At 40.2% G+C, this 25,495-nt stretch overlaps 1 protein-coding gene across 4 annotated transcripts in view; it reads left to right on the top strand.

Moving 5' to 3' along the window:
• The first annotated feature begins 298 nt into the window (after positions 1–298).
• Positions 299–25,495, top strand: part of Tasp1 (taspase 1) — a 234,468-nt gene continuing 209,271 nt past the window's right edge. For 3 of the 4 annotated variants that reach the window (XR_007977962.1, XM_052183746.1, XM_052183748.1), the window contains exons 1-4: positions 372–624; positions 6,667–6,879; positions 16,307–16,374; positions 22,006–22,074. Coding sequence is in view for 3 of the 4 variants with exons in the window: in XM_052183746.1 (XP_052039706.1) it covers positions 6,735–6,879; positions 16,307–16,374; positions 22,006–22,074 (282 nt within the window). In the remaining variant the exon portion in view is untranslated. The other variant, XM_052183747.1, reaches the window with a different exon arrangement.

Here is a 25,495-nt window from a genome sequence, read left to right as displayed (position 1 = left end):
TCTGCCAACCACGTGGGTAAGAGATAGACACAACCAGAAAGCTAATTACCGAGCACAGGGAAAGCAAGGTGGGTAACGCTGACTGTACAGCTATGACATCAAACCCCCAATATACCACTAAATGAAATAAAAAAAATCCCCAACTATCAGAGGCCGACAGTACTGCAGAGTGCCCACGCTCTGACGCCTAAGAAGCTGCTACAGCCTAGGCGATTAAGCCTCAGCCTTGCTGGGCGTCTGCTTCCGGCCACGTGTGCACGTCGACCAATGGAAAGGCTTCACGCCGCTCCCGCTTCCTCACCCTGGCAACGGGCGAGCGACTACTTCCTGGGTAATGAGTGCTCTACGCTGCCGCGGGTGAGTGTCCCTCGTTCTCACGCTGTCCGGGTCGCCGCTGCCTAGCCTCGGTCTCCGTATGGTCCCGCGGGTCCGCGTGGCGTCCTCTCCCCACCGCACGGGACGGCGCGCACGGCGCCACCTGCTCGGCCAGGCGCAGGGGCCCACGGATTCCCCCGCTCCGAGTCGCGGTCACGCGTGGGGCCCGCCAGTTCCCTTGGCTGCGGAGTTCTCGGAGCTCTTCGCGCGCTGTGCGGTCCCAGGCTACAGGGAACTCACGTCCCCCAGGTCCGCAGCGGGCCCGGAATGTGTCACATACAGATGTCGCGGTGGGGTCAGAGCTTCGCTGAGTGTCTTAGAGGCCGGGTTCGAGTCCCGAGGGAGGTTAGCATCCAGTCAGTGCAGAGGCGGCTCGGACTGGGTAGGGGAAGCAGCTGGCCGGCAAGAAGCTGGAGCTGGAGGTGTTTTGAAGTAGAGGGCATAGTGATTCATCCGAGTTCAACTTAATAATACGGAGGAGAGGAAGGGAAGGTTTATTGGGTGCCATTGGACTAAGACCTTTCTTTGAATAGCAAGCTAAGGAAGTTGAACTTACACACTCAGGCGTTTGGTTATTAAAAACAGCAGTGGTTATTAGAAAATGTTTTGGAATAGAGATTAACATAGTTGCTGCAACTAAGGATTTTGTTCTTTATAATCAGGCGCTTTAAGATATCACATACCAAGTGTATGTGTATAATATGGTCAAAACTGGAAATTTGCAGTTTTGTGTATGTTGCAGTCATTGCACGGATAGATTGGTTATGCCTTTTTTTTATTTTAGGGTTATTTTAGTTTATGCTAAACTGTGTGATAATGTCATAAAGACTGTACACCATGAGCATATCCGTGCAGGGCAGTAGAGGGCATCTGGAACTGGAATCAAGGATGGATGTAAGCCAGCATGTGGTGCTAGGAACTAACTCATGTCCTCTGCAAGAGAAGCAAGTGATCTTTACCGCCGAGCTGTTGCTCCAGCCCCGGTTATGTTTTTTTTTTTATTCTCTCTTGTGAAAGGCTGCTCTCTGATAGCTTGTGTTTGTGGAGAAAAGTGCAGATGCTGTGTGATATTTATGCTAAGAGGTATTTGGACTAAACAGGGTAGAGGAAAAAGAAGTTAACTGCTTGAGGAAGACACCTATAGGATTTTGGTGCAGTCTGAGATGAAATGAGCTCATTTTCATAAGCCAGTAAGGAACACCAAGACTGCGCTCCAGAAAAACTGTGGCTCACTCTAGCTATAATTTTATTTCAAGTCAGAACATAACAAGCTGAAAAAAGTGTGATTTGCTGAGAGGAAACTGTCCTTTTTGCCAATCTTTCTTTGTTTAGAAAGATTGGCAGAAAGGACAGTTCTGGAGATGTTGAACATAGGCCTAGAGGCCTCATGAAGCATTGTGGATGGTCATGCTTGCCTGAAGAGCAGGAAGTTAGAGTGTAAGTAGGAGATTAAGAAGTACAGTTTATGGGAAGCCAGAACTTGTATCTTAGACAAGTTTGTTCAGATAGAATTTTGTATGTGGATGATTTCAGTTTTCTGGGTATATAATTGGAAATAGAATTTGTTGTATAATCTGGTAACTTTTTATTCTTGTTGTTTTGTTTTTGAGATAGAGTTACTGTACATAGCCAAGGCTAACTTCCGATTCTTAATTCTTCCCTAGATTCTCAAGTGCTAGGATTATAGACATGTGCTACCATGTCCAGCTTGGGACATAAGAAACAATCCTCATCCTTTTAAATAAAACAACCAAACTTAAAACCATTGTGTGTGTTTGTGCCACAGCATATGAGTGGAGGTGAGAGTCAGCTCTTGGGAGTGGGTTCTCTTTTATCATGGGTTCTGAGTTTGGAACTCAGGTCACTAGACTTACGTGGCAAACGCTTTTTTTATTGACTGAGCCGTCTTGCTTTGGATATCCATTCCAGGAGGTTGTGCGTGCTAGGTACTCATGTTGTAGCACTGAGCTGTCTTTTCAGCATCTATGTTATCATTAATTCTTTTAGAAGATTTTGCAGAGAATGAGCAAGTTGCTAGAGTCAAGAAATAATAATCACAATGAATTTTAATGTCATTACTGGTAGGAAGTTGTGAAATATTCATATTTAAATACATTATTCAGAAATGAAGACAGTATGAAAATGAGCTATAGAATTCTTTAAAGATTGAGGTATTTAAAATAGTGTTGTGATTTTGTGGGGCTGGAGGTCAAATCCTGAGCCTTAGATATGCAAGCTGAGGGCTTCACCAGCCCAGTGTTCTTAGTGTGTAGACCCTTAATACCTGTGTGTGCTTGTTCACTGACAACATTTCATTTTGGATGTTGCTTCAGAATTCAGCTGAAGCAATAGACATTTTCCTTGGGCTAATGTTTGGTGTAAGTGTGCTGCAACAGTTTCAAATAATGATAGTTGTAATAACAGTGACAAGTAAGATAAACATTGCAGGAATATTTAGTGTTAATCTAATGTCATGCTCCCACTCTGTCTGATCGACAGAAATCAAATACTGGGATTTTTTTTTTAATTCTTTTTCACTGACCTGTATTTTATATGTCTCTATAAATTCAAGATTCAGAAAAGTGAAATAGAAATAGCTACTTTAGGAGTCATTGGGTATGCTTTTTCTATATTCTTTTCTGAGGTAAGATTATAACAATGTCACTTAGAAATTAATGTAAATCCAGAATATGACATTTCCTTCCTTACAGTGTAGCGAGAATCTCTTCTAAGCAGCACCTGTCAATAAAAAAACTTATGACCAATAGGCTGAGGCAGGAAATAGGAGGTGTGACACTGGTAGGAAGAGAAAGGATTCTGGGAAATAGTGAGAGACTAAAAGGAGACTCAGAAGAGACGTGGAGATTCTATTGAGGTGCTGAGGAGACACAAAGGAAGAAGTAGGCCAGGAGAGGTAACTAAGGCGTAGACATAGAATAGTTTGAATAAGTTACAATCTAGTCAGGGAATGAGCCAAAGCGTCTGGCCATGCATTAGTCTCAGAGTTGTTATTCTTGGGAACTAAGTGGCTTGAAGGAAAACCGGATTTATTTATTTATTTTACATTACATCAATTTTTAAGTGGAATCTCTTATATTGGATCGTGGACTTAGCTCATTAACTAGTGCTTAAGGCTATCTAAAGGAACAGAACTGATAGAACATATAGACATTTATATAGGTGAATATATGTATGTATATATACACATACACATATGTTTATTAAAGGGGATTTATTAGTGTCCATTCCAGGCTGTGGTTCCACTAGTCCAACAATGGCTGTCTCTTAAAGGAAAGGCCAAAAATCTGATATAGTCTTTTAGTCCAAGAGGTGACTATCTCAGCTGGAATCCTCAAGTTGGTTCTAATACCAGTGAAGGAATAAATGCCTTAGTGGTAAAAATGAACTTGCCAAGCAGGGAAAAGGGGAAAGCTTCCGTTCACGTCTTCGTATGTGGGCTGCTACCAGAAGGAGTGGCCTGGATTTAGGGGAGGTCTTCCCACCTTAAATGAGCCAGCTGAGAAAGCCATTCTGCTTGGGCTTTAGTTATTACAGATGAGGTAGAGCCAAGGTTAGCCATGATGTATGCACGCATGCATGTGTGTGTGAATGTGCTATGTGATGCATTCAACTGTTTTAAATTAAAATGGTGATGTTACTAACGTCCACCCTGTCCTAAATCTAAATATCCTTTCAGTAAAATTATTGTATTGTTTTTTGTTATATCTATCTAGATGCATACTTTGCATATATAATTACTTCTTCCTTCCAGGTAATACAGCATATGTTTCTTTTCTTTTTTTTTTTTTAAAGATTTATTTATTTATTATTATATGTAAGTACACTGTAGCTGTCTTCAGATACTCCAGAAGAGGGTGTCAGTTCTCATTACGGATAGTTTGTGAGCCACCATGTGGTTGCTGGGATTTGAACTCAGGACCTTCGGAAGAGCAGTCGGTGCTCTTAACCATTGAGCCATCTCTCCAGCCTCAGCATATGTTTCTTTGCATACATTTCCCCCCTTTTTTTTGAGAATGACCAAGCCTGCTCAGTCATTCTCCAGAGCAGGAGTGAGGATTAAAAAGAAAAAAGACAATTAGACAACATTGTAGCATGACCCCAGTCAGTTCTGAGACTGAGGCAGGTTTATTTTTTTCCCATTCTGCTTTAATACCATTTTAATTACGTGCAGGTATTAAGGGTGAGGGGTACAGTGAGGAACAAGCCAGACTATAAGCTAAGTCTAGTGAGCACTCCCTTGACAGTTGTTTCCAAGGGCTTGTCAGAATAACCGAAATATCTGAGCCCACTTCCTTGCCCAAGCCCCAAATCATATTCTTGCTTGACGTCTACTTCTTTTGTTCCACCCTAAGATTAAAATTCCTGCCTGAGTTTACTTCCTCGTCACGCCCTAATGTCTGATTCCTGCTGGAAGCCCTTTTCCTTGTCCTTGGCCAATGTCAGATTCCTGCCAATTGCCTCACTCCCACCCCCCAAAGGCTTCCCTCTTCAGTGTCTCATACTGGTCAAGCTGTTCTAGAACTCATTGTATAGACAAGGATGGCCACAAGCTTCTGAGTTAAAAATAACTTTCTAGCCAGATGTTTATGAGATTTCCACGTATGCTTATCTAGAACTTCTTCATTCTTTGTGGTGGCTGCTTTTAATTGAATTGAGTTAATTTATTTATAGGTCAGGTTCTAACTGTGTAGCACCTGTTGACCTTGAATTTGTGACCCTTCTGTCTCAGCCTTATATATTCTAGAATTATAGATACATGCCACCAAACCTGACCCTCTTCCATTTCAATTTAATATGAACTGAATATTTTTGCTTAATGTTATCCTTTAAAAAGTTTTGACTATTTCACTGTCATATTTTCTTTAAATCTCATTGTTACTTTTTAGTTTGTCTATTTATTTATTTATTTATTTATTTATTTATTTATTTATTTATAGTTTTTTTGAGACAGGGTTTCTCTGCATAGCCCTGGCTGTCCTGGAACTCACTCTGTAGACCAGGCTGGCCTGGAACTCAGAAATCCGCCTGCCTCTGCCTCCCTAGTGCTGGGATTATTAAAGGTGTGCGCCACCACGCCTGGCTCAATGCTACTTTAAAGTTTGTTTTTTTTTAATTTTGAATGTACTCTGACTTTTTTGTTGTATTGAGCCTGGATTGTTTAATGTTTTGAGTGTGTAATGCATGGAAAAAATTAGGAACAAAGTTCAAGCATAGGTTGCTTGAAAGTTTATTTAATACATTTTAATCTCATTACTGACCTGTGCAGAACTTCATGCTTTTCATGCTGACAGCTATTTGAAGGAGTGCTTGTTTAATTTCTTGGTTTAGACATAACTTTGTTAGCATTTATGCTTAATATACTATTGCATTGAGCAGCCTTGAACTGATGATAATCTGGAGAGAGATTCTTTGTGGGAACAGTGGTGCTGCTCTGTACGCCTGGCCCTCAGGAGGCTGTGGTAGGCAAGTCATGAGGTAGGTAGTTCGGGCCAGCTTAAACCACGTAGTGAGATCCTGGGCCAGCAAACAGGTAACACAAATGCTAGCTGATGAGAAGCCTCAGCTGTAACAGTGCAGTCTGGCAACCGCCTTTGATCCCCGGAACCCTTGGAGAGATGGTAGGTGAGAACAGACTCCACAGTGTTGTCCTCTGCCCTCTGCCCTGCCATTACGTACACATGCAATACTAATACATACAAATTTAAAACTCCTTCATATCTAGGTATGGATTTGCTGCTTTCTTTAAGCAGAAAGCTATGATTTTGTATCAGTGTTTAGTGTACAAGCAGTGCTTGTGATTCCAAAATGTCCCAGAGATCAGTTTGCAGGGGGAAATAGTGATAGTTACACTATGTTGGCTGACTTCACCCTGGCTAATAGGAAGACAAAATTTAGACTACTTCAGCTTTTTTTCTTGTAGTATTTGTTTGTTTTAAAAGACAGGATTTCACTAGTAACCCCGAGTTGCTGAAACTGACTAAACAGAACACACGAACCTCAAACTCAATCCTTCCTCTCAAGCTCTGGTTAGGGTGTGTGCCGCCACACCCAGACAGGATTAGATCTTATAGTAAATTGTTTTGTTTCTGTTTCTTCAGACAAGTACTGTTTCTGGGCAGAGATTTAAGTTGTAAACTTTTCATTTTGTGTTGTTATTATCCAGTTCAATAATCTTAAATATCTATTTTGCAAAATATGTGTGTATACTTTTGTAAGTAATGGGCATGTTGGTAGGAGAAATGGAGGTAATCTTGTGCTGTTCTTCTCCAGGGTGACTCCTTCTATGCAGTTGGATGGAAGGATGCTCTTCTCCTGATAGAAGATGATAATCTTGGAGAATGACCATGGAGAAGGGGATGAGTTCTGGAGAAGGACTGCTTTCCAAATCATCTCAGGCATCTGCAGCTAAAGTAACAGTCAAGGAGTTAGAAACACAGCAGCCCTGTGAGGAGAAACGAGGGGGCTTTGTGCTGGTGCACGCAGGTAAGGCCTTGCAGGTGAGGTGGAATGGAAAGGAAAATAAGATTTTCCTTTTCTTGATTTGAAGAACAGTGAGGACTGTACTTTGTAATCTGCCAGAGGAGCTCGTTAGCTGTTAATGGAGTGAAGGCCTTTTCTACATCTCAGCTGCAAAGTCACTTATTCCGATGTCTTCCTTATTTCCCTTTACCTTACATAACACACCATACGTATGTCTAGATCAATATGTTAAAACCCAAATAATCTTGAAATTCCATCCATCCGTCCGTCCGTCCATCCATCCATCCATCCATCCATCCATCCATCCATCATTTGCTTTATTGTTGCTTTTTACCCTCACACAGGGTGTCTCTATATAGTCCTGGCTGTCCTGGAACTCTCTCTGTAGACCAGGCTGACTGCATTCACAGAGATACACCTGCCTCTGCTTCTGCCTCTCAAGTGCTGGGATTAAAGGTGTGTACCACTATATCTGGCTTGAAAGCAAAGTAAATATTTAATTCTAGTTATGTTTTATAGAATAATGCTACTGAAAAATTCTTTTAGGCCTGATTGTAGAAAATGGCTGTCTTACAGTACAATTACAATATATACTCAGTCTTTTTTTTAACATTCAGCCTTTTTAAAATATTCATTCATGTATGTATAACATCCATTTAAATTGAACTAATATTTAATATTAAATTGGTAATCAATTTTAATTGAATACTAATAAAGACCCTGGAGGCATAAACTGAGGTAAACCTGCCACCTCAGAAAGGTAATTTTATTTTCTTAACTACATACAAAATATCTATTTATAAGCCTGATTCTACAGTTAAAATTCTAGGTCTTTAGAAATCTCTTTCTTGGGCTGGTGAGATGGTTCCGTGGGTAAGAGCACCATTTACTCTTCCAACGGTCCTGAGTTCAAATCCCAGTACCCACATGGTGGCTCACATCCATCTGTAATGAGATCTGATGCCCTCTTCTGGTATCAAAAGACAACTACAGTGTACTCACATATTATAAATAAATAAATAAATAAATAAATAAATAAATAAATAAATAAATCTATCTTTTAAAAAAAAATCTCTTTCTATCTGTGTCAATCTACCCAAGCTAGTCCATCTTCCTCTTTAGCTCCTCCAAAGCCAGGAGCGCTCCTTAACTCTCTTTTCTAGAATACTTTTTTCCCCCTATATCCTGTCAGTTGCTTCTTGGTTGTTTCTGCAAGCCCAAAGAGAAAATTCTTTTACTTACCTGAAATTTCTTCTATGAGGGCTTTTCATGATAAAAGTCTTTAGCTCCTCCCCTTCACCCTTGGCAGCCATAACTAGGTCACTGTCATGGTAGGGGTGGGAGTGGCTTCAAACCACGTCAGTACCTCCTTCTCCCCAACCATTTCACGTTTATGGTGGGGTAGCTCAAGGCTATGTAAGTGACATTGCCTGGGATCATAGAACAGAGACCAGAAGACCTCTTCCAAGCAACTTACCTTAAAACAGGCAGGAACGGTTCATTCTTTAGCATTCTTATCTATCGAGACTTTTAGGGACACATTTAACTGCATCTGATATCTATTTAAGTTTTTATATTTTGGTAACAATTAGATTTTCTTTGTATAATAATCAAATATCTTGTAACATGTATATCTGTTTCTGTGTCTAGGCATGAGCACCATGCACATTTATGGAAGTCAGAGAGTTACTTACGGGGGTCAGGTTTCTGTCCCGTGTAGGTCCTGGGGAGTTGAGCTCAGGTCATTAGTCTTTGTGGCAAGTCCCCTTACCCACTGAGCCATCCTGACAGCTCACAGTTCAGCTTGGTAAGACTGCTTTAGCTTCTCTTTGCTCTTTACAGATTCAGTGATTCTTTATGAAGTGAACCAACAATTTAAAGATTAATGGGAGAAAAACTAGCAAACTTATTACCATGCATATGTGTACTGTCTTATTACCATGCATATGTGTACTGTCTTATTACCATGCATATGTGTACTGTCTTATTACCATGCATATGTGTACTGTTTTATTACCTTGCATATGTGTACTGTCTTATTACCATGCATATGTGTACTGTCTTATTACCATGCATATGTGTACTGTCTTATTACCATGCATATGTGTACTGTCTTTTGAGACTCAAAGACAGGGCCAGATGGTTGACATCTTTTAGGCTACAGAAAGAGCAGCTTGAGATCACTGTCAGAGAGGTGGTGACAGGTTATGAGAGGAGAAAAAGAAGAAATAAATTGTGAACAGATGTTGTCTTATATAAAGATGATTTTTCAGGTTACACTCATCAGAAGTCTGTCATCCTATGGCAATCTTTTGACAGGGATAATTTGATAGGATTTTTACTAGATATAAGGAAGCCAGAATGGTGGTCTCCTGAGGAATCCTGCTCATATAGTGATATAGTTGTCTTATATAGTACAGGCCTCCTTCCCTCTAGTCCTCTGTCTGCAGTCCTCCTGAATGCCATCTTATCATATGCTAAAGAAGTATATTTTGGTAATGGTGAGAGATCACTTAGTGGTAAAGGCACTTAGCTGGAACCCTAAGTTTGATCCTTGGAATCCACGTGGTGAGTGAGCCGATTTCTTCAAGTTATCTCCTGAGAACTTGATACCTCTACATATGTCTGCTTCTGTGTGTGTGCTTGCATGCACATATCTACACATACACAAAATAAATGATGGATGTAAAAATAAAAGAATTATATTTTGAAGTAGATCATTTTACCAGCCTGTATTTTCCCAGTATTATAAGTGAAGAACCAGCCGAGCGGTGGTGGCACATGCCTTTAATCTCAGCACTTGGGAGACAGAGGCAGGCAGATTTCTGAGTTCGAGGCCAACCTAGTTTACAGAGCGAGTTCCAGGGCTACACAGAGAAACCCTGTCTTGGAAAAAAGTGAAGAACCTCAGGACCAGAGACTGAGTAGTTTAAATGACTCCAGTTATTCTGCTGAGCTGGCCTCATAAACCCACCGTCTCATCCTGGGATTTGTCCACTTAAGAGGGCCATGAGGACACAGTAAAGCTTTACCTCCTGGATCTGCCATCTTTGAGGAGATGTGGCTTTGAGGGCAAGTCTTTACTTTTGGGCAGTATTAATTTTCTTGCATTGTAAACTCCATGACATCTGCAGAGAAAAAAATAGCAAGTCCCCTCTTAGCTTTGCCCAGAGTAGACTTATTTATCATGAAGCTAATATCTTGTCTAGTCATTAACCATGGGCTAATTTTACACTGGACAACTTGCAAGTCCCATGGAACCTATTCCAGAGGGATTATCAAACACAAAATACAGGAAGTTTAAATTTTTTGTCTGTCTCTTTCAGTCCCCCCCGCCCTACCTCCTTCCCACCCTCCCCCACCCATCAGTCATACCCTGTTTTTCTCCTGGGATTTGCTATAGGGCCTTTTGTGCACTGGGTGATTGCCTGGTCATAGAGGTATATCATCAGTCTTTGCCTTTTTATTTAATTCTTAAAAATTATTCATTATTATTGTGTGTGCATATGTGTGTGGGGGTGTCTGTGCTGGGGTGCGTGTACAGAGGTCAGAGGACAGCAATGTGGAGATGGTTTTCTCCTTCTACTTTTCCATGTGTTCCTGGGGAGCCAGCCCAGCCTGCCAGGCTTGCCACAGGTACTTTACCAACTGAGCCAGCTAGTTCTCCCCTCCCTCCATTGCTTTTATTTTAAGATATGGTTTCATTCTATCCTAGGCTGGCCCAGAACTCAGTTTTTGTAGCCTAAGTTGGCCTGGAACTCAGTTCTCCAGCTTAACTTTTTAGCACTGATACTGCAGACATGAGCCACCATATATAGATCTATAGCTTAGCTTCAAGATTGAATCTTGTTATGTACCACTGGTTTACCTCATAGTTTTGAGTGTCCTGTCTTGGCATGGGCTACTAAACTGGCTAATTCCCTTTTCTTTTGTCTCTTCTGTTTTCCCATCCCATCTCCTCCTGATTCCCTATCCAGGTAGGTACTTTTACAAAGGGAGATGGGGGCTGGAGAGATGGCTCAGTGGTTAAGAGCCCTTGCTGCTCTCAGAGGACCTGAGTTCCATTTCCAGCAATCACATCAGGTAGCTCCGAACGCTGGTACTCATGGGTACCTCCATACACGTGCGTGTGCATGCACACACACAGATAAAGAAAGAAAAGGATTCATGAGGCAAGTGATGGGAATTACTCAGTTAAAACAGACCCAGGACTAACTCCTGATTTTGGATCTCTGCTTCATTATCATCCCTGGAGCACCATGTCAACAATGTGGCCATAGTATTGGTGAGTTAATGGTCTTTAAAGTTATTGGGAAAAAGTACAAGAACTTGGACAAACCTTAACAGCGTTAGATTGCTTGGACAACTTTGCTTTTTTTTTTTTTTTTGGACTGTCATGATTCTGTTGTTCTTTCAGATACATACTTGAAGATAACATCCCCCAGCTAAAGGCTGTGGTAGGTAGAGGCCAGAAATAATAGGGCGCAAGCTGACTTATGACAGGAAATTGTGTGATCAAGGACAACCTCTGCTTCTCCCTTTCAAGTACTGGTCACACTTGCCCCTGCTTCACCAGCAGAGATGGATAAATTCAGGGTGGCAGGGTCAAAGATACTAGAAATTCAAATAGTTTGTTGTTACAAAGTGTCTATTTCACATATTTACATATTTAAAAGATGATATTTTTCAAATAATGAACAACTGTTTTGTCCAGCATTGGTCTTATTTGATTAGAGAGTTTTGCTTTCATCTAGCTAGTCATTGGCTAACCTGATACCAATAATAATGAAACCGTCAACTGTGTATGGGGCACATGCCATCTCAGCCCTTGGGAAGCTGTGGCAGGAGGAGTACTGTGAGTTTGAGACCAGCCTAGGTGCCAACTGGAGCCACCCTGAAAAATCCAAACCAACCAAACAACTAACCAACCTGCCAGCCAAAGTGGGGAGGGAAGCCAAAACAAAGTAGCCACTTTTAAGTTTTTGATAGAATATTTTATATTTAAATATATGCATGTAAGTACAGGTGCCCAGAGAGGCCAGAAGAGGGTCTTAGATCCTCAGCAACAGGAGTTACAGGTGGATCTAATGCACCTAGTGTGGGAACTGAGCTGGGCTCCTTTGCGAGAGTGGTACATGCAGCCAACCATGGAGCCATCTTTCAGCCCTAACCTTTAATCTAAAAATAAAAAAGCAGAGAATTATGTCTGCATAGTTAATGCCATTGTCACTTGCAATAATTCACACAGTGCAAACATAATAGTGCAATTATGTTTTTGCCGTGTGCTATTGCATGGGAGTGCCCTGCACGCTGAGCCCGTCTCTCTTTCCTTTGTCAAAAGAACTGAGCAAGCATTAACCAGAATCTGCAGATCAGTTGGGGACGTGCTGAGCCCCAATTTTCTTTATTCTCCTCAGAAGAATTTACATACTAAGCTTATTTGGCAGTAATATCTCAAGACTTAGGAAATATTGTTGAGAGATTGGGGCCCCAGAGATGCGACACAGCAGACCTACGATCACATGCTCCACCCCATAGGACTGCATCTATTAGTGTAGACTACAGCATTTCTGATATTCTAATGATAACTCCTGCTGGCTTTTCTTGTTAACTTTTAAACAATTCTTTGAAAAAGTTTCTCTGAAATTCTCTGAAAAGTTGATCCTATCTTCTGCAGTTCTTCCCTCTATCTCTCCTCAATGCCGCCAACACATCTCCTTCCAACTTTCTGTCTTACTTTTTTTCTTTTAAAATAACTGATTCCATTTAATGGTGCCCACATATCCAAGGGTCATTTACTGGGGTTGGGGCAACCTTTGAGCAGCCATCACCCTTAGGAATAGTGACTGTAATTTTTCACCAGCCGTCAGGAGCCACTCTTACCTCCATGCTGGAGTTTTTTTGTTTCTTTGTTTTAGATGGTTTGATCCTGTGTAGGTCTTGTGTAACCACAACTGCTGTGATTTTGTGTATGTAATAGCCTTTCCAAGTCTAGGGGACAGCATTTTACAGCATTTCTCTCATCCTCAGTCCCTTACATTCTTTCTGCTCTTGCATTGATGTTCTCTGAGCCTTACAGGGGCTGGGAGTGGTAGTTAATAAGTATGTTCCATTTGTGTCTGAGCACTCACACTGACGGCCTATTCTCTTGTTACTTGTTCTCAGCACTGTGGAAGTTTGAGTCTGTTTGAGTCTGGTTCAGTAAGAGGATTCTCTGACCCAGTTGAGAATAGCACACGCGTATGGATACATGGGTAGAGAGCAGTTTGGCAAAATGCTAATTTAGTAAGGCAACATAGATAGGTTCTCTTGTAGGGCTTATGACCTCACTAGTTATGGATTCTGACTGTAATAGTACCCTCTCCTGTGTAGCAGATCTCAGATCTAATCAAGAGAGTAGGTGGTTATACCATGAGCAGTCTTTCCACGGCTGCACAGGTGGATACATGGTCCCCAGAAGGTTTGTATTCTAGCATTCAGGGTTCAGGACATTACTGATGTCTCTTCTCCTCTAGCACTTTTTAGCATCATGAAAGCTAGCTGGTAAGGAAAGAGTTTCCTGATAGATTCAAGATTGATTCTTATGTCCCAGAACTGAGGTGTGAGGTGTCTTCAGCCATTAGGTATTACCAAGTAGTTATGGTGGGCAGCCAGGAACAAAGGCAATAGTCGGTATTGTTTTGGGTGCTTCTGGGGCCACATGGCCAATAACTCCTTGGTAGATAACATGTACACGACAAAGCTATTTCATTTAATAACCCATCTTTTGGGAGCAACCTTGGTGCACCCATGTGGGGTACTGTCATTCAAACTTTTTTTTTAAAGAAAAACTTAAATGTATTTGAATTAACTTACAAAATAATGGGGTTACAAAATCATGATGCTTCTTCATACATTCTTGCTTTTGGTTAACCTACCCTGCACTCCATCCCCTCTTCAACCTTTAGCTCCTCGTTCTACCTGTTCCCTTGTTCAGATCTCGTGTTCTGCTCTATTATGGATCAGTATTCGCATAGTAAGATCATAGTCTGCTCCTTCTTGCACTCTTCATTTGTATTAGCTTTTCTCCTTGTTTTCCTGTCCACTTTACCCTACTATCTGCTTGACATTTCTCTACACTCAGTATTCTACCTCTGAATGTTTCATTTCACCTGTATTTTGATATCCCTTCTCCCTGAGTGACTTCTCTAGGTTAAAAACACAAAGTAAAAGATTTGAAGCAAGGATCTATGTATGAGAGAGAATATACAGTGTTTGTCTTTTTGGGCCCGGTGACCTCCCTCAGGCTAATTTTTCAGTTTCATCCATTTGCCTGAAAATTTCATGATTTTATTCTTATTTACAGTTAGGGAATATTCCATTGTACCCCATTTTATTATCCATTTGCTAGTTATTGGAGTATCTAGATTGATTCCATTTCCTATGAATAGAGTGTCAGTGAATATGGATATGCAAGTATGTCTGTAATAAGGCATATCTTAAGAACACATATAAAGGCCTTTGGGTATGTATAGCTAGAAATGGTTTAGTTGGGTCATATGGTTCTGTTTTCTAATACTTGATTTTTATTTTTCCACTGTTTTTAGAGAACTTGGGTTTTAGAGAACAATGAAGACACGTTTGAGAAAGACTGATAGAGGCTGTGTAAACTTTCTCTCATGAAACAGAATTACTCTTTGGGCCTGAGGGACTGGAGGTGCTTAGCATTGTTTCTGTTGTTCCAGCTCCCTGTGATACTATTTGTGGGTCAGTTTTTTCTCAGTCTTGAGGAAAATTATGTTATGGTTCTGCTAGGCTCACAGGAGAGTTGTGAGGCTTGGACATAGAACTTAACCTTCCTTAGCTTTGACCTCTGTGGAGTCTCATGGAGGAGGAGAGTCAAAGTAAAGAACTTTAGTTAGAATCCTAGTCTTCAAGAGTTGAATCTTGTTTCTCCTCCTCCTTATCTTGCTCCCCTTCCTCCTTCTGCTCCCACCCCCTGAGTTGAGCCCCTTTAATTAAAAATAAGGGACTTGAGAGAGGGTTCATTAAGAAGAGCACTGGAGCAGAGTTCTATTCCCAGCACCTACATAGTGGGTAATTCCAGTTCAGAGGGATCCAGCGCCCTTTTCTGGCTTCTTAGGACATTAAACGTAAGTGATAGACAGACATTAATGCAGGCAAGACACCCATACACATAAAATAAAAATGCATACATTTAAAAAAAATCAGAAAGTTCTTGCTCTTCATGAGGACCCAAGTTCAAATCCCAGCATTGGTGTTGAGCTACTCACAGTCACATGGAATTCTAGCTCCTGGGATTGGGATACTTTCTTTTGTTTTCCTTGGCACCTGCATGAATATACACATATGGGCAGATACACAGGCAAGGCATCAAAATAATAAAATAGTTGTTTACTTATTTATTTATTAACTTGACTGATGTGGGTCCCAGAAACTGAACCAGGTTTCCCTGGAAGAGCAACAAGTGCTCTTAACCACCGAGCCATCTCTCTAGTTCTAAGAAATTTCTCAAGGAAAGTAGTTTATTTGGAGCCAAACTGTTAAGTAACTTTCTTAGTATTTGTTAAAAAAACAGTGTCAGGACTTTTGGAGTCATGAGTTCCTGAGAACTTTAGATTCTAGATAGTAATTTCCTGAATGGAGGGTCTTTTAGAAGATCAGTAGAGAGGGACTTCAAGGTTCTTGCTCCTGGCACCATCACCTGCCTTTTCAGCTCCATACCAAAGGAGCTCCTGAACTTAGTAGTTGCTTTTTGTTTTTAATTAAAAAAAGGTACATTTATCTATTTATTTGTCTGTCTGTCTGTCTGTCTATCTATCTATCTATCTATCTATCTATCTATCTATCTATCTATCTATCTATCTATCTATCTATCTTTTTCGTTTTTCAAGAGAAGGTTTCTCTGTGTAGACCAGGCTGTCATGGAACTCAGAAATCTGCCTATCTCTGCCTCCCAAGTGCTGGAATTAAAGGCGTGCGCCACCATCGCCTGGCTATTTGGTTATTTATTTAACTTGTGTGGTAATGATGGTGGAGCGCAGTGCCATAGGACAGTTATGAAGATCAGTACACATAGGAAAATGAGAGGACAGCCTGTGGGAGTTGGTTCTCTCTTACCACATATATCTCTGAACTAAAATTCAGGTTAAGTTCTCTGGCTTGCTGCAGGCATCTCTGGTCCTGGTAGAGTTCTTGAAAGGGAATATGGAGTGATCCTCTGAAGGCTCTTTGGGGACAGGAGCTGGTTTTAGGTGATCAGACAGGATAATTTTTAGAATAGGGAGAAAAGCATGATATCAAGTGTTAGCATTGAGAATCCCATACAGCTGAGGCACTGGGATTGTGTCTGCGTGGACGCTCTTCTCATCTGCGGGGTCCCTGGGAGTTCAGCAGTGACTAACACTTGGTTTTTGTTTTCCTGTTGTAGGTGCAGGCTATCATTCAGAGTCCAAAGCCAAGGAATATAAGCATGTATGCAAACGGGCTTGTCAGAAGGTATGAGCAGAGCGAGCGTAATGCTTGTGATTTACACACGGAACTAACTGTACCTTGAGATTTAGAGGTTTAAATTTTATTCCTAGTGAGGTCTGGCTGGTTCCCAAAGTCATTTTACTCATATTTGCCGGGCCTCAGTTCTCTTTGGTCTGTGCGTTTTATTTATTGACTGTTGCCTAGCTTTTTCCTCTCCTTCTGAAGTCTGTGCTTTTGTACTTATGGGCACATGTAGCTTTTAATGTTTAATGTCCGTTTATGCATTTCCACAATGACTGAACTCAATGGGAAGGTGGAAAAAACTGTTCTTGCTAATAAGGTCAGTGCCTTTTCTTTCTTCAATATGTTTTCTGATGGGAAGTCATTTAAAAAAAAGAAAGGAAGGAAGGAAGAAAGAAAGAAATAAGGAAAGAAAGAAAGAAAGAAGGAAGGAAGAGTGGTCTTTTCTCAGATGGTCTTGGGCCCTGCCCTGCTTTTCAGCGTGGGAGGAGCAAATGCCCGTTTTCCTCCTGTAGTGAGCTCTGCCCTTCTGCTCACTGCAGCGTTCTGCACCTTTGACTTCTGAGGTTTGATCCATTGTTGACCACTTAGTTTGGGGGCAGAGATGAATTCAGAAAAAACATTTGTTTTTTATTTTGATCCCTATTATAGAGTTTTGTAGGCAAACTTTTCATCACTTTTTACATGTACAGAATGTTAATTATATATGGGTATTTTTTCTTTTATTTATATTTAAATGCCATTTATAAGAATGACACTTTATCAGAGATATGAGCTTTTTCTTATTAGTGGATTACCATAAATTTTGAGTATTTTGTTATAGGGTTTTTATATAGTATACACACACATAGGGATTTTATATAGTACATACACACACACACACACACACACACACACACAGACAGAGACAGAGAGAGACAGAGACAGACAGAGACAGAGAGAGATAGAGATAGAGCTATCCTTAAATATTTCCATATATTTTTCAAGTATGAAATCTTTTCAATTATCTGGAAAGAAATGTTTATTTTTCTACAGCTTTAGTCCTATAAATTTAATCTATTTTGACCTGTAATCGTCTTTAACTTATCTAATGAGTTACTTTCTTGTCTATATTTATTTATTATATTATGTGTATGAGTGTTTTGTCTGCACTTATGTGTAAATACCACATGCATGCTTGCTGCCCTGGGAAGTTAGAAGAAGGTATTAGAGTCCCAGGGACTGGACTTTGAAATGGATTTAAGCTGCCATGTGGATCCTCTGTAAGAGCACGGGCAACAGGGGCTCTTAGTCACTGAGACTCTCTAGCCACAGGGTTACCTTCTTTTTTCTTTCTTTTGAGACAGGATCTCTCTACATAGCCCTGGTTGACCTGGAACTCACTGTGCCACTATGTGGACTGTTAGGCTGGCCTCGAGCTCACAGATATCTTCCTGCCCTCGCCTCTGTGTGCTAGAATTAAAGGCATGTGCCACCACAGCTGGTGTGAATTACTGTCTTCAAATTTTGGTTATGTGTCTGGGGCTGGGGCAATAGTTCAGTGGGTAAGAGCACTTGCTGCCTTTGGAGAAAGCCTTGGTTCAGTTTTCAGAACCTATGTGTATACTTAGAACTATCTGTAACTCCAGTTCTGGGGGAATCTGATATCCTCTCTGACTTTTTTTTTTTTTTTTAACTTTTTATTTGTTTTTTTTTTTTTTTTTTTTCCGAGACAGGGTTTCTCTGTATAGCCCTGGCTGTCCTGGAACTTACTCTGTAGACACCAAGCTGGCCTTGAACTCAGAAATCTACCCGCCTTTGCCTCCCAGAGTGCTGGGATTATAGGTGTGCGCCACCACTGCCCGGCTGCTCCTCCCTGACTTCTAAGGGCACCAGCCATATGTAGCACCCTTCCAGACAGTCCAGCGAAATACTCATAAAGTGTACAATAAAGAACAATAACAAAAAAGTTTAATTAGAAATACATTGTTAATTTTTGGGCTTTGTCTTTGATAATTAGAGTTTTAATAATTCATTAAAAAGCCAATTTTTCTTTTTTCTTTTTTCCTCTAAGTTTAGGCCCAAGAAAGGTAACTTTTACAGACTGTTACCTCTCTAGAATGTATTACAAAAGAGTATTCTGATATAAGAAGACATTATAGTATCAAGAATATTTTTGAAAATGAATATTTCCACCTGTGGATTCTTCTTTTTAAATTAATATGCATCATTTGCTCTTCTTGAGGTCCAGGCTGGGCTTGGATTCAGAACTCATGCATTCTTCTTGCCTTAGCCTCGTACCTGAGATTAAAGTTACAGTTTTGAATTGAAGCTCTTCTAGTATTAAAAAAAAGTTTAGACCTATAAACATATTCCATAAACATATTTCATAAGGAGGCTAGGAACTTTTCTGACCTTTAGGTGGTATATAATTCTAGAATATAAGTTTGCTGTATGATTAGTTAAGCTGAAGCCAGTGTCAGGAAAGAAAAAGGTTAACATGGTGGTAAAATGGCCAGGCCGTGGTTGAGCGGACTTGGCTTGTTGGCCTGACGGGAGCAGGCTGCTGGAGCCTTGCTGGAGCTCAGTGGAAGCGAAAGGTATGGGGGTGATGCCACAGGCCAGTGATTCTTATACCTCCAAAAATGTTAAGCTAATAAATTCCTTAATTTTTTTTTATTCCTAGTATTATTACTATAATTTACAAAGCAATATATTTGATATAATGGAAAGAAACATCAAAGTTATAACAGATAAAAAACCTCAGGAATCTGTATCTAATTGACATCGTTGTATTAGTGTAAAGTTGTATTTTGTGCAAACTGTGGCTATGATAGTCCTTAAAGAGAAGGGTTTTCTGCTTAAGCTGCAGTGACTTTTCTGACTGGATCCTTGTTCCTTCTGTGGCAGACATTAACAGTTCCTCTAATGCATTTGGGATGACTGTCTCAAAGTGACCTACAGCTTTCCTGACACCTGTTCTCTCTCCCGCTGAGAACTGTAACCTGTTTGTGTTTTATTTTAAAATCTTCTGGTACCATGTCCACCATCAGATCCAAAGTTACCCCCATAGGGACTGCCTGAGCTGCTTCAATCAAAATTGTCCCCCTTCATGTGTCCATAGTTTGATTGCTGTTGTCTAGTATAGTTTCTAAAGTCATTATAGTTTCCATCATCATTATTGTTATTTTCATTAAAATTTACTCTTTTATTGTAACTATCATTTATTAATAAAGACATTCCAATAAAATAGTTAAAAAAATTTAAAATATCCTATGGCTTTAAATATGTGATTATAATTTTTTAAAGCTTCGTTTGTAAAACAAATAAATTATCTTTTTAATAAATTATTTTTAGGAAAAATAAATTATCTTTTTAAAGAATGAAGACATAGATCAGAGCATAACCATAATTCTTAGAAGACAAAACCAATTTTAAATTTTTTAAAAAAAAATAATCCAGTGTTTTAAAAATCAATATCAAGCGCATCATAAAGTTCTTGTATAGGAATACATAAAGGTGGAGCTTTAATACTTCATTAAAGAAAGAAACATTTTAAATCTTATCTCTTATAAGTTGGTTTTAAGGTCAGGAACTCCTTTGAAATATTCTAATTTAAAAATGTCTTTAGAGACCTTGCTTACAGCGTGCCCCGTGTTGTTGCCCAGAATGGCTCCCACCTTGAGTTACCAGTTTTAAGCTAACTTTTGTTAAGGATGTTACAGATTTTTTTTAACTATGCCCAATAACTTATGAGTCAGTTAATCTATAAGCAAGACTAACAGAACATAGTAAAAAAACATTTTAAGAGCAGACAGAAACAAACTTGGAGTGGCCTTACACATTTATATATTTAGAATAGACAAGACAAAATTTTTCTTACCTGTTCAAGGCGTAATTTCAAGGGAGGAACACCTTGCAACCTGCTGAACCCAGGTCTCATAGCTGTCAGTTTTCTTACCAGAGAAGTTGAGCTGCTGACCCTTTGAAGAGCATCTTGTACAGACAGACAGACAGACAAGCTGCCCTCGGCAGGGCCTTCTCAGCAGTGGCTCCCAGCTGCAGGTGCAGGGCTCCAGGTTTATCAGTTTCTGTTGTCCCAATTCAGGCTGCTTTTTCCCTAAAAATCCTTAAAATGAGTTAAAGGTAAGTCAAGGGGAAAATGGCTAGCAGATGAAGTTTTAACCAATTTTCCTTTGAATATGAAACATAGAGCAATAATCAAGCAACAAAACAAACCTACAAACATAAACTGACAAACATAGACAGACCCGTGCAGTAAGGACAATCAATAGAGTTGGGGAGTGAGAAGGGACCCAGATACCCCACCAAAGGGACCCATGTATCCCATAATGAAGAGTTAAAGACAGAGGAGAGAGGCGCCAAAAAAAAAAATGGACTGAAATTGGAAGACAGAAAACAGACACCACCGAGTTTCAGTGCAGCATTCTCTTTCTTGGACCAAGCTCAGCTCCAAAGAGGTGGGTTGTATTCCAACCACCTAGTCGAGAGGAGTTAAAGCATCCTCTGTCCTCAGACCCAAGGAAACACTATATCTAGTTTTTATACCTCAGGTCTCTCCAGAATGAACCATAAATAAGACTAAACAAACAAAGAAAAAGGAAAAAGAACTGGGCAGGTACAGAAAAAGTGTTCCCTACTATGGAGGGCCCAGGTGGCTTAGGAGTGTTCACTGTCAGTAACTGAGGGCTGCTTGAGGGAAGGGCGCTTCCTGGCCAACACACCGCATGCTGTGGTCTAGGATTCACTCCACAAACCACCTGAACACCAATCTCAGCCAGACAGGGATGGTTTATTGAATGCACACCCTAGTACCAGTCAAGACTGGGGGAGTGCTGCTGACGATCAGCCCTGACTCCAGCCATTTAGAAATAACTCTTCATGTTGACCTTTAAGTGAACCTTTGTGAACTTTCTTAAGAGTAACAAACTTCAGAACATACAGACCATAACAGAATGTGGTTACCATAACCTTGCTCTGAGTCAAGTCATTTTTCTGTGCCAATGATTAGCAGGCATATTACAGTAACAATATGAAATAGCTGGCAGGCATGGAACAAAATGGCTCCAGCTATGCTGGGGGTGGGTGGGGTGAGTCAGACCATAACATTTTGAATGCTCTGTGGAGAGTGAAGCTCTTTTACTCACCACACTCCTTATACCTAGACTTTGGTGGCTAACTTAGAGTGGTTTTAAATTGGGTAATATTAAGAATGATAATCAGTCTGATTGCTTTTCTTTTCTTTCTTTCTTTTCTTTTTTGGATTTTTTTTCGAGGCAAGGTTTCTCTGTATAGCCCTGGCTGCCCTGGAACTCACTCTGTAGACCAGGCTGGCCTTGAACTCAGAAATCCGCCTGCCTCTGCCTCCCAGAGTGCTGGGATTACAGGCTTGCGCCACCACCGCCCGGCTAAAACATTGATTTTCTTAAATCTGAGAAATTTGTACCTTAAAGCATCTGAAGCTCAATATATATAACCACAACTTCCAGCCACAGCGTCAGTGTGGAGTTGAAATTCGTACCAATTTCTCTTTTAACTGAGTGGCTAATATGTTTTACACCTTTGTAGAGTTTATGGTGTGTTTGAGAAGCTGTCAGTATCTACGGTGAATACTGTCTCCTCTTGGTTTCACAGGCAATTGAGAAGCTACAGGCTGGCGCTCTTGCGACAGATGCAGTGACTGCTGCTCTGGTGGAACTTGAGGTATTTCTTTTGTCTTTTATATTTTATGTAACGTATTTGTGCGTTTTCATTTCTTATTTTTAAATGGCATTGAGATGGTGAGCTAGTCAGCTATAAGTCTTGTAATTAGTATTTCTCATTAATATTAGCAAAGCCATGTAAAAGATTTTGTTTTCATTGAAGACATTCCTGAGTAATAAAATAGTTGGTTCTTTCTTCCTTTTGTTTTTGTAGGATTCATGCTTATAAATTCATTGGTGATAGGTATTTTCAGTAGCACACTTTTTGAAATTGACACCTCCAAAATGAGATACATCTTTAACAAATACATGATTCTAGCTTTCTAGAAGTGTCTAAAGTGGGAAGACAATTTTTATCTCAAATGTAACTGATGTAGATCCTGAAGACATATGTGTGAAATCATTCTTGTTCCAGTGGATTTTCAGAACAGTTCCGAGTTTATGGTGGTCATTGAGGAGTTGAGTTGGGAGAGAGGCTCTTGGTAGTCCACACTGAGGGACTCTCTGTTTCTGTGAAGCTGGAGTGCTGATGAGTTTGAGGCTTTTGAGAATGTAGAGAGGAGAGATTAGTAAGGTAACAAGATTATTAGTGATGGTTCTTTTACTGGACCTGAAGACTTCTTGGGGAGGAATGTTAAGACATGGAGGAGTGTAGTGATGGGTGGGAAGGAGAGAGTGAGAGGTAAAGTAGACAAAGTCCCAAGTGTGGGAGGTCGTTACCTCAGGACATCAGTCAAATGCCTTTCCTTGGAAAAGTAATTCGGGAGCTGTCTGCCTGATTTAACCATAGAGCTGCACTTTGTAGATTTTTAACTTATCTTTGTAACATATCTAACTTCATACTAACACAATAAGGTAGATGGGAAGTGTGTGTGTGTGTGTGTTTGTGTGTGTGTGTGTGTGTGTGTGTGTGTGAGAGAGAGAGAGAGAGAGAGAGAGAGAGAGAGAGAGAGAGAGAGAGAGAGAGGAGCATTAGTTCTGTTGAAGTTTGGTTCCTGAAACGTCTGGTGTTGGGATGAGGATGCCAATCATAGCCACGTGCCTCTGGGTGTATTAGAGCCTGTCTGTTGCTTTATGACTGCCTGTCAACTCAGTTCTATCTGTAATAAAATAAAAATAATTCCTGTTTACAGAATTATGAAGATTGCTATATGCCTGTCATCTAGAGTACCATATAGATTATAGTGAAAGCACCTCATAACTGTAGCAGCTTTTATGATGAGCTCTGTAAGTATTGATGACCAGCTCACAATGTAAAGGCAGATACAAGGAGATGAGTGATGTGAGAAGGAAGGTTGATGCATTTACTGCCAGATCTTCCTTTATTCAAAATACACAGTGCTGTCCCTTTTGCAGAAAGTGGAGCTGAGAGTATCATTATGGAGTCAGTGTAGGCTTGGGGAAAAAGATGGAGGAGTAATACAGACATGTGATATTATGACAGCCATAAACACAACATTGCATAAAATTAGATTTAAAAATTTAGAGTACCTTTAATTAATTTATTTATTTTTTATTTTTTTAACTTTAATTTTTATAAGTTAAAGCTATATCATGTTGAATATTTGATTTTTGGTACTAAAGGTTAATCTAAGGCAGGCAGCCGTTGTGGGTCAGTGCTTAGAGCTGTTGACAGTGGTAGATCTAGATACTTACAGGGGCTGCTGCCAAAGGGAGCCAGCAATTAAAGAAGTTACTCGGCACTTTTATCTGAGGGAGCAAAGCTTAACTTACCCTGTGGCCAGTGGAAAAACTATGAACTCTAACTCCTTGGACTGGTGAGAAAGAGAAGGAAAGAGATAAAATTCTCTCTCTCTCTCTCTCTCTCTCTCTCTCTCTTACACACACACACACACACACACACACACACACACACACAGACATATACTCTGACTGGATGAAACAAAAGGCAGAGTCCAATAACTTCATACACACAAATATATACATATATACACACATACATACCTGTAGACAGACATATACATATTCACACTTAGAATGGTTAGGGCAAAGCTCTAGCAAACAGGCTGCAAGCATTTCATACATACATACATACATATATACATGCATACATACATACATACATACATACATACATACATACATTTGCTCCAGCAGCAATGGCTGAAAGAGATCAAGCACTATTATTGTGAGTGTTAGAGATACTGCCCAGTGAGGGGCTAGAAGCCCCTTTAGAGTTTTCATATGATTCAAGTACAATATTGAAAAGATAAGGAGAGAGGGGGCAGCCCTGTCTAGTCCCTGATATTAGTGGGATTGCTTCAAGTTTCTCTCCATTTAGTTTGATGCTGGCTACCAGTTTGCTGTATATTGCTTTTACTATGTTTAGGTATGGGCCTTGAATTCCTGTTTTTTCCAAGACTTTAAGCATGAAAGGATGCTGAATTTTGTCAAATGCTTTTTCAGCATCCAATGAAATGACCATGTGATTTTTTTCTTTGAGTTTGTTTATGTAGTGGATTGCATTGATGGATTTCCGTATATTGAACCAACCCTGCATTCCCGGGATAAAGCCTACTTGATCATGGTGGATGATCATTTTGATGTGTTCTTGGATTCGGTTGGCAAGAATTTTTTTGAGTATTTTTGCATCGATGTTCATAAGGGAAATTGGTCTAAAGTTCTCTTTCTTTGTTGGATCTTTGTGTGGTTTTGGTATCAGCGTAATTGTGGCTTCGTAGAAGGAATTGGGTAGTGTTCCTTCTGTTTCTATTTTGTGGAATAGTTTGAAGAGTATTGGTGTTAAGTCTTCTTTGAAGGTCTGATAGAATTCTGCACTGAAACCATCTGGTCCTGTGCTTTTTTTGATTGGAAGACTTTCTATGACTCCTTCTATTTCTTTAGGTGTTATGGGACTGTTTAGATGATCTATTTGGTCCTGATTTAATTTTGGTATTTGGTATCTGATAAGGAAATTGTCCATTTCCTCCAGATTCTCCAGTTGTGTTGAGTATAGGCTCTTGTAGTAGGATCTGATGATTTTTTGGATTTCCTCAGTTTCTGTTGTTATATCTCCCTTTTGATTTCTAAGTTTGTTAATTTGGATACTTTCTCTGTGCCCTTTGGTCAGTCTGGCTAAGGGTTTATCTATCTTGTTGATTTTCTCAAAGAACCAGCTCCTGGATTCGTTAATTCTTTGTATGGTTCTCTTTGTTTCCAATTGATTGATTTCAGCCCTGAGTTTGATGATTTCCTGTCTTCTACTCCTCCTGGGTGAATTGGCTTCTTTTTGTTCCAGGACTTTTAGGTGTGTCGTTAAGCTGCTAGTGTATGCTCTCTCCATTTTCTTTTTGGAGGCACTCAGGGCTATGAGTTTTCCTCTTAGCACTGCTTTCATTGTGTCCCAAAGATTTGGGTATGTTGTGCCTTCATTTTCATTAAATTCTAAAAAGTCTCTGATT

Source organism: Apodemus sylvaticus, chromosome 5, assembly GCF_947179515.1.
Source record: "Apodemus sylvaticus chromosome 5, mApoSyl1.1, whole genome shotgun sequence".
NCBI classification, from domain to species: domain Eukaryota; kingdom Metazoa; phylum Chordata; class Mammalia; order Rodentia; family Muridae; genus Apodemus; species Apodemus sylvaticus.
Note: the sequence above shows the minus strand (reverse complement) of the source record. Positions and strands in the feature narration are given on the sequence as shown.